The 15,872-nt window shown below is 33.7% G+C and overlaps 2 protein-coding genes across 2 annotated transcripts; both read right to left on the reverse strand.

Annotated features, from left to right (window-relative positions):
- Nucleotides 1-2,417: 2,417 nt before the first annotated feature.
- LOC114298608 (uncharacterized) lies at nucleotides 2,418-5,933 on the reverse strand. Its single transcript, XM_028243220.2, has 3 exons — nucleotides 3,609-5,933; nucleotides 3,368-3,497; nucleotides 2,418-3,274 (listed from the first exon to the last, which is right to left on the reverse strand). Exons 1-3 carry the CDS (start codon nucleotides 3,742-3,744, stop codon nucleotides 2,608-2,610), a joined length of 933 nt encoding a protein of 310 aa, XP_028099021.2. The 5' UTR covers nucleotides 3,745-5,933; the 3' UTR covers nucleotides 2,418-2,607.
- Nucleotides 5,934-6,030: 97 nt separating this feature from the next.
- On the reverse strand, nucleotides 6,031-14,644 carry LOC114298592 (branched-chain amino acid aminotransferase 2, chloroplastic). The gene is made up of 10 exons (XM_028243205.2): nucleotides 14,250-14,644; nucleotides 13,664-13,761; nucleotides 12,382-12,559; nucleotides 11,159-11,335; nucleotides 10,938-11,069; nucleotides 10,442-10,540; nucleotides 9,601-9,717; nucleotides 8,416-8,511; nucleotides 7,115-7,227; nucleotides 6,031-6,436 (listed from the first exon to the last, which is right to left on the reverse strand). Exons 1-10 carry the CDS (start codon nucleotides 14,385-14,387, stop codon nucleotides 6,319-6,321), a joined length of 1,266 nt encoding a protein of 421 aa, XP_028099006.2. The 5' UTR covers nucleotides 14,388-14,644; the 3' UTR covers nucleotides 6,031-6,318.
- Nucleotides 14,645-15,872: the final 1,228 nt, after the last annotated feature.

A 15,872-nucleotide genomic window follows, 5' to 3' on the forward strand; every position in this document is an offset into this window, starting at 1 on the left:
AAACTCAATGCTCAAAACATAAAATTGCGTACCTTAGACCCACGGGGTGCCTCTCTTTTATAGTTACCTCAATCCAAATCCCATTAGAAACCTGACTTCTATGGATTCCTGTTCAGTACTTACTTTGGACTCCTCAAGAGATAAAGATAAACTCCCTAAGAGCTTTATCCTTGTCTTGGCTAAGTCTCCTCTTTATTCTAGGACTCTTGTCCCTTATCTTTTATCTGATTATTTCGGATTCTGATATCTTCGGAGATAATCTCGGCTTACCCGAGATCACCTCGGCGTCATGACCCTGACACGTGGTAACTCGGCTGACACGTCGGCGTCACCTTGCCACGTGTCGGTACTTAAAAATATATCCCTACAGTAACTAAGATTTTTTATTAGTTGAAATTAAATTTTAAATGTAACTAAGATTTTCTTAAAGTTTCATTTTATTTTAGATATTCAAACTCAAATCTGCTATTTTAAGCAGTTTTTGATTTTATGTAATTTTGACTTGATCTGGGGCTTGATCTGGAGCATGAGTTCTCAAGGGTCATCAATGTACTCGATGACCTGATGAAATTCTATTTTTATACACCTAAATAATTCAAGAAACACACTTAATGAGTTTTTAATTTAATGACAATTATACTCTAAACCTTAATGACTATAATAGACATCCAGCAACACTTATAATATTATATACAAAAATTTCCTGTACACATCTTTTAAGAACAAAAAGATCTCAATTTTTTGGTCTTCAAGTTTTCAACATCTCCTCCAAGAAATCACAAATTCCCTTTATCAGTGAGTGTGAACTATCCTCAAGCCACAAACTTGTGTATCACCTCGATCCAACTACAACCCAAGCAGAGATGAGCGTGTTGTAACTTGTAAGAGACGAGGTCAGGTTGGAGAATTTGGTCAAACAGTCGGTGGGCAATGTGGGGCTGAGATTGTTTGGCGTAGGCATCGGATGATGGTGTTACCCATTTGGATTTTTTTGCATGAAATGTTGTGCCCCTTTGTCTCATAATGCTGACCAGCCAAGCTTCAAAAAGTTATTGAAAAGAAGAGAATCACATGATGAGTTGAAACTGTTCAAGGACATTGAATTCTAATATGAAAACTAGAGAACTTTGTCAAATTCAAAACCAATATGCTTTCTCGAAATGAATGCACAAATTGAAGGGCCTTAAAAAAATTGCACCTAAAGATACAGCATTGTAGAGATGATAAATAATCTAATTACAATAAAATATATGGTGCTATGCATCCCTCTAACCGGTAATTAATTGGAGTAAAACTGTAAACTTTGAAGTAAGATATTGTCTGATAGACGCAAGATCTTTTATTCTCAAATTTCTCGGTCCTCTTGTTTCAAAACATTTAAGAGTCACTAGATCATATTTTGAGATGTTTGTATCTTGAGATTCTTACATAATCCGGCTGCTATTAGTGTTTTCAAATAAGAGACAGACATTTGGGAATAATGAATTTTCGACTTAGGATGTGCCTTACTCGAACTACATCTTGGAAGTATGACCCTATTTCTTACAAGTAACAAAAGCAAACCCCCAGAAACCCCAAAGTGCTCGTGTATTGCCTCAAAATAGTGCGACAAACTATCTACTCAGAAGGGGCACAAATTAGCAACACTTTTGCTCAAGCTTCATCCCTTCCTTCCCCAACTATTCAAGTTTCATCTCCCTCCCTCAATTATTGTACTAAAGTTCAAAGTGAACAAAACACTGAGAATTTTTCTGGCAAATATTAGCTTAGATTCATGACTTGGAGATTGTATTTGTACAATCCTATTGGAACTACATATCAGATGGACCGGTGCTATATATATATGTGCATGTGTGTGCTTTAATTCACAGCTCTTTCTTATTGTAATTGCATATAAAGGAATGAAGCCATGTTTGGAATCTTTGGATACCCTACAATGTCATGCAATAGAGCCAAGCAAGTTGCGGCCAAAATGTCAAACCACCTTTCCATCTTTCCAACTACCTTTTTCCATGGAGGTTGAACAAACTTTGTAACAGACATAACACAATTCAAACCAAATATCTAAGAAGCATAAAGATAGTTTATAATCAGGTCTTGTGGTCAAATGATTGTGAACTAGCCCTATTAGCTGTGAATCAGATATGAACCAATACCTATCAGGAATCAGCCCATATGCATGTAACTTTTATTCTTACCATTATAACGGTGTGTATCGGTATCAAAATGACAAAAATCCAAATTGTATCAGACAATACAGTACGTATTGAGCTATGTTTAAAACTATGGTGATACACAAAATGGTGTTAAAAAATAAGTGACATGTAGTATTTGTCAAGTAAATTCTATGCTAATTGGGGGGGGGGGGGGGGGGGGGGGGGGGGAAGAAAAAAAAAAAAAAAGAAAAGAAAAAGAAAGAAAGAAAAGAGAATTTTCATTTCTCAGAATAAAAGTGATAGTGCAAAACAAACAAATCACTAAGTTTGTTCAATAGGGTATCTGCTGAGATAGCCTGAAATAAGTCACTTAACACAGAATTTCCTACTGTTAACAATGTACACCAACATAAAGGGCTGCTATTGTGAATCCCCGTAGTACCTCTACTCTTCAAATGTCTTCATGATTGAAGACCATTAGAGGATAGACCAGAGACAGAGAATTAATATTCATATACCCCAAACTAGCACTTTCTACAGAACTAGTTCTGCTGTTACAATTCACCATGTCCAACCCATAAAAGCCCTCCAATCCATCTACTTGTTGAGGGATATCATAGAACATTTTTCCTAGCTCAATTGGGTAGTTGTTGAATCCTTGAAACATGTCTTGGGTGTTTGGCAGTTGGGAATAAGTGCTATTCAACAAATTCATGGAGGTTGAACAGGCAAACGTATCGATGGAATTATCAAAAGGATGTTGAAGATTTGTGCTATTGTTGTTTGGCTGTTGATGATCATCAAGAAATATTCCTCCTAGTCTAACCGGCAGTTTCCTTACAGATGGTTGATCCTTGAGATGATGATCCTCTTGGCTCGGATTCGCAGCTTCCATGGGTGCAGGTAGTTTAGGTGGCAAATACAGAATCGGGTTCATGGCCTCAGAAACTATAAAACTTCTACTTTCTCTCCTCATCTCTTGTTTAAGGCTGCTCATTCTCGGAGCCTGTTGTTTCTTGCGTTGTCTGCCCATGAGCTTTCTCTTTAATCTCGTGTTCCAGTAATTCTTAATATCATTGTCAGTTCGCCCTGGCAGTTGTGCCGCAATAATAGACCACCTATGAATAATGCAATCCAAGAGTGGAACATGTTTAATCTTTTGCAACACATGAAAGTATAAAAAAGCAAAGTACTTCGATCGAGTTTATTGCCTGCTTCCAAAACTTAAATAGAGGTTGCAGATGATGTTATCTTCTTCCTCTGAAAACTCTCCATGCTTGATGTTTGGCCTGAGATAGTTCAACCATCTAAGCCGGCAACTTTTGCCACATCTCTTAAGGCCTAAAAAAAACCATATATTAACAGTTAAATTTCACTTGAGCTCATTAATGGGTATGTATTAATTCTATATGTAGGGTATGCAAGGTTTATGTGTGATTTCATGAATGGTACCTATCTTCTGGGGTAAGGCTATCCAGTTGCCGCTTGTGCCATGCTCTTCGATGTAAGCCTTGAGCTTGGCCTCTTCATCTGGTGACCATGGCCCTTTCTTGACATTGGCTTTGTCACAGCAAGGAGCTCTACCCATGTCTTCTCTTCTGAGGTTGGCAGTGTTTGGTTTATTTTTATTTTCACCTCTTGATGATTATATATATATAGAGAGAGAGAGAGAAAGAGAGAGAGAGAGAGAGAGAGAAAGAGTATGTGAGAGACACTATATAATAACTGGAGAGACATGGAACGGTCAACAGATTTCAAAAAGGGAGGTGTGAAAAGGGGCCTTTATGGATAGAATAATGGAGAAAATTGAAATGGCAGAACAGGAGACCAAAATTCTTCTCATTGTCTTTCTTACTCCAGAATCTAAGGGTTTGTTTGGTTTGTATTTGAGAAATATGTTTTGAAATAAAAAGTTTGAAAATTTGTTTGGTTTGATTTTTTTTGAAAAGATATTTTGAAAAATTATTTTGAGAGAGAGTTTTGAAAAAAGTTATTGATTTGATGTGTATAAGAGAGAGATTTGTTTGGAAAACTTGTAAACCAAACAAGTTTTGGAAAAAAAATTTGGAAAAATTTGTTTGGTTTGATTACTTTTGAAAACTTATTTGTAGAGAATTTTTTCTAAAATTTTTTCAGAAACACAAACCAAACACGGCCTAAATACAATTATGTAGAATCCTGATCAGGTGTATCTCAAGAAACACGGACACTTTTAAGATAAAAGGTTGTGCCGGACACTGAAACGGTACTAATCCAACACTTTTCGACACCTACTATGGGCTGGTATGGCATAGTCTAAAAAAGACACAAAGTTAAAAAGGTATTGTAAAAATTAAAAAATTATTACTATTCATCAAAAAAAAATATTAAAAAATTAATTTTTCACAAATTCATACAACTCAACAATCATTCCTACGTTTTTGGCTGTGCAGCATTGTGACAGAAAAGTATGACAGTTTGCGGCAATTTTGACACACTGCTATTCAGCCAGTGGGGGCCTATCACGAGTCCCGTTTTGATAATCTGAACCGTTTAATGTGTAGAACTTGTCGAGTATTATATTTCTATAAAAACTCACATTGATCGGATATCGATAACTATATGATCATATCAGTTTTGTATGAAAAAATGGATAGTGTTATAATTAAAGATTGAAAAAAACAAATCTGATCAGATAGCTATCGATATCCGATCAATATGATTTTTTATAGGCATATAGTGCTCAACGAGTTCTACACATTGAACAGTTCAGATTATCAAAATAGGACCCGTAATGGCCCCCACGAGCCAAACAAAATAGTCCACTGCAATGCCCGAAAAGTACCCAATAATTTATTGCTTGAATTCGGTTGGCAGATTGTACCGCTGTCATTCACTCATCTCCCATCTTTTCATACACACTTCTTTATATAATTTTTTAATACACATTTTTTCATAAAAAGTCAAAAAGTTAATCTAAACATCCATATTTTTTTCCTCAACTTTTTAATCTAAAAAAACAAAAAAGTGCAAACACCCCAAACAACCCCTAAATATATGGCCAACTATGTCCACATATTATTTAATTATTAATATTAAAAATCTTACCAGTGATTTGAACATATTATTCAATTATTAATATTTATAAATTTTACCACTGATTTGAAAATATTTTTGAAAACATCTACTGGTGTAATTCCCCCAGATAAAAATACAACATCTGAGTGAATTATATGTGGTTACCGTAATATAAATTTGAAATTAAAATTTCTGCCAAAAGCAGTCAACCTTAAGGTTTCCCTAGAACGTCAAAAACATGAGAGAGAGAGAGAGAGAGAGAGAGAGAGAGAAACTGTTAGATTACCGCAAGAAGATCATGACTCAAAATCATGACAAAGGATGCCACTTCGCAGCAAACAAAGAAATTCAACACCCAAATCTAAGTAATCAACTAAATCCACCTTTGACATTTTTTATCGTTTTATATTCAGCCAAAGTCTAGTCTTTGATCAATCTTTCTTTCGGTGTTCATACATTCTTTTTGGTTGATCTCTTTCCCTCTGTGTGATCAATAGGTTTCTTTTCACTTAGTTTTTGAATGTAACCTTGGACCGTAACCTTGGACCTACTATTTTTGGAAGTCCTCTTGAAAGGTGTATTAAAGACTAGTTTGGAAACAAGTTAATTTAGTAACTTTTTAACTATTTGATTAAAATATGAACTAAAAAAAATTAACATGTTTTGGATGACTTTTTGACTTTTTATGAAAAGATGTACAAAAAATAGAAGGAAAAAAAAAATTTGACTTTTTTGTATGAGTTGTTGACTTTTTGGCTAATGTAGTAACTTTTTGACTTTTTAACTAAAAAAAAAAGTTGTCAAACGAGGCCTAAGATTTAAGCCAGACAACTCAATCACACTATTTTATAATATCACAAGTCATACATATATACATCATTTATTGCGTAGATCCCCGTAAAAGGTAAGACCTGTCCGGTAATTTATAACAACCTGAAGCGAACAAGTACAGATTGTACAGTCATGAACAAACATAAACCAGACCACCAACTGCTTACACTTGGATAAAGGATGCAAAACTAAATATTCTTTGACGTCGAAAGAAAGGAAGTACGGATCAATTTGCGGAGTCAAACATGCCAATCCAAAACACACAACATAAAGCCTACTTCAACTCAACAACCCAATCCATTTGGTCCTCGGTGAGCCCCATCTGTAGTGCAGTAAGTGCAGAATATAGTTGCTGTGACACAACACCAATTCCATTGTTTTTATAAGGCACCCTGCAGATGAAAAGAGAAGTGTTATCTGATTGTGGTAGCCACAATGAACAATCACTTAGAGCAATCCCACAGATCTGTCATACATTTATAAATTGAATCTTTATGACCACACTAAACAAAAATCCTTGTTAATCATTTGTGTTTTGGTGTTTTTTGCCTTTTGAGCATGGCTCGTCTTGTATGATCAATGTACTTCCACGAACACATATTATCAAGTATAATATGAAAAAATTTGTTGACTAGATAGATTTTTTTGGCCAAAAAATTGAAAAATTACTCTACATCTTCCATTTTATAGGTTCTTGAAAAAATAAAACATCAGCCAAATTTTGTGATCACATGTGTTGACTTAGTAGATTTTTTTTTCCGATAGAATTATTTAGGTTGACTTTTACATTTTATCTTCAAGGAATCTTTATAAGAAAATATCCGAAGTTTACGCTTCCAAAATTTCTGCTTCTTCAATTTTTTTCTTTTTTTTTTTTTCGTGTGACCTCCTTCCATTTGCTTGACAGCTAGGAGCAGCAGAAAGAATTTCTATTTTCATAGTTTGAGGTTGGATATTTTCAACTTGGCATTCCGTGTCTACATTTTCTAAGCAAGCCATAAAGTTACATACAATTAATTTAAAGTTTCAAACATTATACTGAAAGCACAAAACCACACTATAAACTTTACCTTTTACCAAGATAAGTTATGCTGCCCACTGGTGATATGACAACAGCTGTCCCCGTACAAAACACTTCATCAGCATCAAGTATTTCATCCACTGCTACGAGTCGTTCCTCAACCTACACATTATTATATAGCAGAGCGAAAATGTGAGGCAACAAGTCATTTGCACATCAAAGTCACTGGAAATAAGCTACAACATTTGGAACTAAAGCAGAACCACAATGGCACAGGACTGACACGAAATATACATATGCATACAAATATAAATATTTACAACAAAGTTTTTAAAGGAGAATGCATAAGGCAAGGTATTTTATCCCTTGTGAAATGAGGTGTGTAAGCATTTCAAATTTTAAAATTTTATATTACGCAAATAAATTAAATATTTTAAAATAGTAAAGATTAAGACTTAAATATAAAGGTGCAAATACTTTTCCCTTCAAGGCGTAGAACATTTCACTACAAAGAAAAAACTTATCCCCATCAAAGGTGAAATTGCCATTCTTAGCTTCGGTTATCGCATTTCAACTTGAGCCTTAAATTTGTATTGTTTTCTTGGCTGGTCAAATACTTGATTTTTTCCATGGTATTTAATTACAATATATGTTCTTTTTATGCTTAAATTATAGGTTCCCTGTGGGATCCATGAGGTCAAAGAAGCCAACCTAAAGAGAGTTGACAGTAGACCTAATTGAAATTAATAAGTATAGGGCCTAATGTAATGGAATTGAAATATGGGTCAAAGTGAAAATTACCCTAAATTACAATCTTGAAAATTGTAATTTACCCTCCATGATATTACATTACATTGTTACAGATATAGGTGAGTTAGGATGAGTGTAATCAAAACATTGAAGTCCAGACAAAAAATTAAGTAGATTGTTGAAACAGGCTTGTTAATCCCAAGGAGCTAAAAAAAGTGAAAATGCCTGACATTTAACAGGGTGGGTCTGAGAATGGCACCCCTCTGTATTTCATAAATTCACAACACTAATGCTCTATTTGGTTCACTGGAATGAGATGGAATGAAATGAAACGGTTATTCCTTTAGTTCTCCTATGGAATGATCATTCCATTGCAATGGTGAATGATAATTCCATTCCCAATGTATTTTTCATTATTTTTTTTTAGTCAACCCAGCATAGGAAATGAATGTTTTGATGGAATGTTCATTCCATTCCATTCCAATGAACACAACCTGAGAATTAGCTAGCATCATTTCCACAACGAATAACAATAAGTCCAATAAGTTGCATTTGTCTTATATACCTAACTATCAATATATCACGGCCGTCCATACATACCTGGAATCCTTGGCTTCGAGCAACGTCGATAATACTCTTTCGTGTAATGCCAGGTAGGATGGTCCCTTTTATTGCAGGGGTAGAGATGACATTATCCTAGGAGGCAGAATAACTAAAAATATTTAAAATTTTAAAATCTCACTTGTAGATAGATAAAAGAAAGAATTGCGCTGTAAATATAATGATTACATGGTAAAGCATGTATGCTATTAAACTCCAAATTCTCCCAATTACGTCCCAAAAAAAAAATACGTGATTAAACTCTACAATAATATACCTTCCTTGTAAAATCTAAGGACAAAAGAAATCCCATCTTCCACCCAATGATCATGCATCAAATTATCGTATGATTACATGGCATTGACAAAGAAAGAGAAAGTAGTAAAACCAATGCCGTTAGCAGTGATCATTCATGTTGCTAAAGTAGCAAACCTCTTATTAAAGGTGGGGTGCTAGTAGTGGATAGTCATCATGGTCTGGCAATAGTTAATCACATGTGATGGAAGAGAGGCGTGGTAGTACTAGCATAAAAGTACCGAAGATACGGTGATTTTAGTCCCTTTACACTGGCCAATTTCTATTCTTATCAACAAGAACAAATAAACATCTTTCCACTAGAATTTACAAAAATTTCAATGATTTAACTACAATCTCATGTTTGGACTATGGACAGTAATTCAGATCTGTTTCAAGGTTTATACCCAAATATGAAGTTTGAAACTCAATCTTGACCTCAAATCACATTCCAACATCACCACAAACTGAAGACAACTTGAAAGGAATGATTTAATCAACAAATGTCTTATATTCCTTGAAGGCAAACATCAAGAGAGAAATAGTTGGATCTTTAAAGAAGTGTACACTTTTTAAACAGGTATGTGTAGCACTTTATGACTACCCTTATTATCTTAACAAATTCTTAGTAGATTAATATGCAAGTTTCACTATTCCATACAGATTATACACACCAATTGATTCAATGGCAATAAGGAACAAGAGTTCTACATTCTTCAGTTTTACAAGAGAGAAGGTGTATATGCAGAAATTTTCAAGAAATAAATAAATAAATTTAACACAAAAAAGGTCAGGCGGACAATTCTGCATATGGCAAGTTATTGATATTCCTTTTCCCAAACAATTAAAAAAAAAGTTCTCAATAATCAAGAATAACAGTGTTAAATATACCTTAACAACAAAAACATTACATGAGGAAACCTCTTCCAGATATTTCTTATTTACACAATCAAGGTACAGAACATCAGTATAGCCTTTGGCTTTTGCAGCAGTCTGTGCCTTCAACACCTACAAATTATGATCAGAAAGATGAAAAAGATATTTGTACAATGTAGTCCAAATTTCAGTATGAAATCTTTAAGATGGTCATGCTTGATCTAAATGCTAATCATGGCTTTTCCCATATTCCAATAGATATTCCATGAAATTAAACAAAAATAAACCAAAAAGCAGCATCTGGAAAGTTCTTCACCAAGCTGATCCAAAATAGTTGAGACAAGGCTTTGTAGAGTAATTGGTAGACAAAAACAAAAGAAAAGTGAGTTAACATCTACATTGCTCACAAGTTTATAAGGATGCAAAACAAACACCTCTTGAAGAATTCCATTGAATAAAAACAAAATGGGAATTATAGTTACAAACAATCCTTATAGTTCTTGATGCACCAAGAAATTGAAGCAATCACTGCACCAAAGAGCACGAAAATTTGAACACAAAAGCCTTATGGTAAGTTGGAATGTCCAAAGCATTTCCAACAATTTTTCTATAGAGAGAGAGAGAGAGAACACCAATAAAGAAATTTAAATTTAAAACAAAGAAATAAAAGTTGCGAGAGTGAGGGAGAGGAGAACAAGTCATGGGGGGAATTGAAGAGTTAAGACCATTAAGAATATCTGTTGATAATGATTCTGAAGTAGGGGCAAAAAACAGCAAACCAAAATGTAACTACAGTAAAATATAGAATGCATGGTAACAAAATAGTGCATCAATAAACACTGGAAGGCTAGCTTACCGAAGCATAGTTTCCTATAGTCTTTACACCTCCAGTACCACCAGGAGTCGCTCGATGTACTTCATTTTCAATAATCAAATTTATAGGTGCAATACCTTCCTGGAAATAGATAATAGATACACAAACATTGAAAGGTTGCTAGGTATGATAAATGCCAAAAATTTCTAAGAAATAAAAAACAGAAGAGGAAAAGAGATATCAAAAAGTACCAAATGTAGGTAAACTCTATACCTAAAAAGGCTAAAAGATCAGATGTGGTTAAATAAGCACCAAAAAGAAATGTTTTATGGGATTGGCTCCACTGGTAAGGAAGAGGATGTATTGAGGTATAAGTTGTCCAATTTGGGGCTTTTCGAGGTGAAAATATTTCTGTATGAAGCCTCAGCATCTAAGAAGGTTAATGCAAGAGTTGATATAAAAGGGTAATGAAATAACCACTATTTGAAAAGCAACCTACACTCAATTGTAAAAGTCATGTAATGGATAAGAAACAAACCTTGAAATAGTTTCCGACAGGAGAAACATAGATCAGAAATGTATACTCAGGAGATGGTGCAAGACCAAGAACTGCTCCACTGCCCATAAGCAATGGCCTTATATACAAGGAACCTTTACCAGGAGGGGGAACCTGAAATAAGAGCCAAATAACTTACTAGTCTAACAAGTACTACCAATTAGCAATAAAATTTTACACTACAAAATTAAAGTTGCCAATACCCATCGCTTATTAGCTAAAACAGTGGTCTTTATTGCATCCACAAACTGTTCAACTGTTGGCGAAGGCATGCACATACGCTCTGCACCCATCTTCATCCGCAAAGCATTTTCCTCGGGACGAAACAAAAGAATATTACCATCTTGTTTTCGGTAGGCTTTCAAACCTTCAAATAATCCCTACAACAAATAGCAAAGAAGAAAAATTAGTCAAAATTACAACCGAGCCAACTGAAAGAATAATCAACAAAAAAGTAAAATTATGAAAAAGTCTAGAAGAAACTGCATGGTGTTCTAACAGTATATGATGTTACATAGACTTTGTAAACCAAGATGTCTGTAAGGTTTTCCATTAGAATTCGAAGCAATGACTGAGGTCTATGACGTTCACCATTAGAATTCAAACCAATGACTGAGGTCTATGACGTTCGCCGTTAGAATTCAAAGCAATGACTGAAGCACAAATATAGCATCAAGTAATGAGACGGTTGATCAAAATTATAGCAAAGACTGTAACACTGAAGTACTGACCATAAATATTCATAAAATAGTAAAAACGAAGACAAACTGCTATGCTACCTTAAGAACCCCAAATACAGAAGATGACTAAAAGAACTATTTTAGAAGATTCTACTGCCGGAGCACTAGACAAAGAAGAATTTAATTTTTTTTTTTTCCCCCCTCAAAACTTAAAGAGGATGAGAAAGAAGACATAAACAGGGATGGCATTCACCATAATCACAAGGCAAGGAAGACAAAACACTGACAGCCAAACACGACTATACACCACAACTTCATGCCATTATTGAAATGCAACTCAAAAGTGCACCTTACAACATAAAAGCAACACACACAGATCATATAAGATAGGAATTTAGTAAATCCATGATGAAATTCCTTAATTCCATTTTAGAACACAAATCAAAGTGGGTGTGTGCATGCACACAAACTGTGAAATCAACATACAACAACCAATAGTGCAAACAAATAAAGCAAAAAAAAAACTATATAAAATAAAATAGTGGTCCCGAAAACAACATCAACTCATTGCAAGAGATTGCAATTTGAATGTCCACGAAGTGAGTTGAAGAAGAAAGAAAATTCAACCAACAGATGAGAAATACAAAGGTGAACAAATTTCACAACAATTGACCAACAAGCAAAAGGCAAAGTCTATGCTATAAGAACATTTCAAATTACTATCATTAAAGGTGTAGAGAACTGACCTGCCCATAATTTAATACCCCAGCAGATGGGCTCAACTCAATGTTTCCAAAACGTTGTAATTCACCTTTAGTAAAGCTTTGCCCTTGTGAACATTTCATGATATACATATAATCAGTAGGCGTAAGTGCAAATCCAAGGCCGTCCCAGTCTATGTCAGCTAATTCATATAATAAATCACTGTCACAAAGACAGAAGCCTTGTCAATATATGAAATCAGCAAATTAATGTAGAACAACCAAACAATTAGGATCTAGAAACATACAAACAAGAAGGAAACCTCAAAAGTAGCATGCGAGTATTATTACCCAATTGGGATTGGCTATTTTAGTTTCTAAAAAAGCTAATGCGTTTGGAAAGTCGCTTAGAAAACTGTTTTTTTTGTGAGTGAAAAAATCTGATGTGACATTTGGCTTTTTTAGAAGATGACAAACGGCTTGGTGGCTTGGTGTGATCAATATAGCAAGACATTGCATGATATTAATGATTCATTTGTTTTGACAGAAAACATTTTGTTAAAGAAAATGTTTTTTTGCAAAAAAATATTTTTTACAAAACATTTTCTAGTGTTTGGTTGTGACCTTGAAAATGACTCTGTTGATGGTTCTGTTAGTGGTGTTGTATGGTAGTGGTTGTGATGCGGTAGTGGTAGTGCTCGTGGCAATAATAGCCACAGTGACTGTGGTACTATTAGTGGGGGAGTGGTGGTGGTAGGTTGGAGGAAGCAGAGACAGCAATAGGGTGGTGGTGGTAGAGTGGTCATGATCGGTTTGTGGTGGTGGCGGCCATAGAGGTGGTGGGGTGGTAGTGATCCTAATTGTTAAATACTTACTTTACATATAAAACCACAAGTACCTCCAATTCTGAAAACAAATTCTTTTAGGTTGTGTTTGGTTTATAAATTTGGATAGGAATTTAAAAAGGGAAATGCAAACGTAAGTGAAATGTGAATGAAATATAACTACCCAAATCCATGAACCAAACACAGCATAAATGTGAATCCAAGAAACCCAAAAAAGAACCAACTCAAAAGTCATTTCAGCCAGGATACGAATAGATTCCAACATGATTGTAAGACAATAATCCTCCTTTCCACAATGCACTTTATTTTTTTTATTTTTTATTTTTTATTTTTGAACTGCTTTCCATGATGCACTTTACTATTGAGAATTCACTGAACAATTAAAAAAAAGAAGAAAGAAATAATAAAAAGAACAAAATAGGGTGTATGTATGTATGTGGATTAATAATAAAAATAAAAATTGGAAAGTGAAATAGACTCACCGTGTGGAAGGAGGGGCCACTCCAACAGTGGTACTATTGTTCCTAAAAGAACCACCGAAAAGCGTCTGTCTTTGAATCTGCATAGACATACCCATCCCCTGCCAACCAAAATACAATCAATTCTTAGTCAAATAACAAATCAAGCTAGAATATCACTAATTTAGGGAAGTATTTAGGTTGTCCCATCCACAATTCCAGGCCTAGTAAAGAGTGGTTCCAATTTTTAATTGATAAGATTCAAGGTACACTTGTTGGGCGGAAGAGTAAGATGTTATCCTTTGCTGGCCGTGCTACACTGAATAAAGCTGTGAATGCGGCCATTCCTGCTCACATTATGCAGTGTACTATTGTTCGTACAAGTGTGCGGACATTCCAGCAAATCAAAGCAGTCTTGCCATTGAAGGATTTCATGTTTTTATTTTTGCTCCTTATTTATCGAATCAGTTGTATGACGATGCTAGAGGGGTTTCATTCCCCAGAACTTTGTCTGTTTAATTTTTATTAGTTCTCAGTTTACCAAAGAAAAAAAGAAAAAAAGAAATACAAAAATTGAATCATAAACTAGGATATATATATATATATATACCTTGAGAGAAGAAGGAAAAAACTGTTTCTTATCGGAGGAAATCCGAGGAAGAAGAAGCCTAACTGCGCTGTGTGATGGAGAGAGAAGATAATTAGGGTTTGGTTGAATCCCCGCGAACACTGCTCCTCCGCTCTCCATATCTCTCAAATCCCTTGCTCCGCCGCCGAACAGACGAAGAAGACAAATGTGAAATCGTAACCTTAGGTTTTTGAATGTTCTTTATTTATAATAGCGTAGTCACTTTGATTAGCTTGACGACGTTATTGAATGATGACTTTACCTAACAAGGTTGAGGCGGGCTTGATAAACTTTGATTACGAGGATATGGTACAATACAAAATGTGTATGGTTTGTATTTGTGTTTGAATAACTACGATATCGGCAGTAGTATGCATGAATTGTGTTTATAATTATGTATATATATGTAAATTGTAATTTTTAAATGTTTTTTTTTTTAAATGTCCTCTTCTTTTTTTTTATATTATTTTAAAATTTAATATTTTGATAATAATCATATATGTTAAATTTTTTAAGGAATTAAATGTCTTTTTTTTATTATATTATATTCAAATTTAATATTTTGATAATAATCATATGTGTTAGACTTTTCAAAAAAAAAATTATGCTTGTTCTTAATGCATTAAAGTGTTATTATGAGGGATAATAATCATACGTATTGGGACTTTCTAATGAATTCATGTGTTAAATTTCAAAGAATTTTTTTTATACTTGTTCTTAATGCATTAAAATGTTATTATGAGAGTAAAACTTGGGGGTTGGGGGATGTTAATAAATGCTAAGTTTTTTTTTTTAAAATCAAAAAATCAAGAAATTTAGATTGGGAAATTGGAGCTCCCACAAGACTTGGGGTTAAAAATTCCCTTTTGCTTAATATATAGTACTAGCGGTGACTCGTGCGATGCACGAAAAAATAGACCATATATATTTTGTGTGATAAATAAATCATTTTAATCTTAAATTATATCTTAATAGCGACAAGCCATAATATTAAGCCATGTAGGTAGATATTAACAATAATTAACCCATAAAATTTTACAATAAAATTTGATATGTATAAGAAATTATTAATTATAAAAATTATTGAGAATAATAGTATCACAATCACTTGATAACATAAATAACTTATATCAAATTAAACAAAACATTAAAAGAGAGAAATTCTATAAGCTCAGAAAAGTTATCATAAATTTACTTGGACTTTTAAATAAATGGGGTATATTATTATTGTGGGATCAAATTATGAATAAATATCAACTTTTAATTATAATTTATAAGTAATTTTTTAAAAAATTTAATCTAAGTTTGTTGCCTTGCTTATAAAAAGAACTTCTCAAACAAATTATTAATTGATTATATTAGCAACTCTCTATCTTTGATTTCCTCTATCAATGACACACTCATATCATATCAAAGTATAAATCATTCTCCATAGTTTGAATAATACTTGCATAGTTCCTACGTCATTTTAAAAAAATTAATCAAGATAAGAATGTCATAGTATTAGAAAAATTATATAAGAGAATAGTTTTAATCCATTTTATTTATAAAAAAAATTATAAAAAATTATTTGAATTGTACTTGAAAAAATATAACAAATGATAG

Source organism: Camellia sinensis, chromosome 4 (assembly GCF_055761805.1).
Source record: "Camellia sinensis isolate YWXY chromosome 4, ASM5576180v1, whole genome shotgun sequence".
Taxonomy (NCBI): domain Eukaryota; kingdom Viridiplantae; phylum Streptophyta; class Magnoliopsida; order Ericales; family Theaceae; genus Camellia; species Camellia sinensis.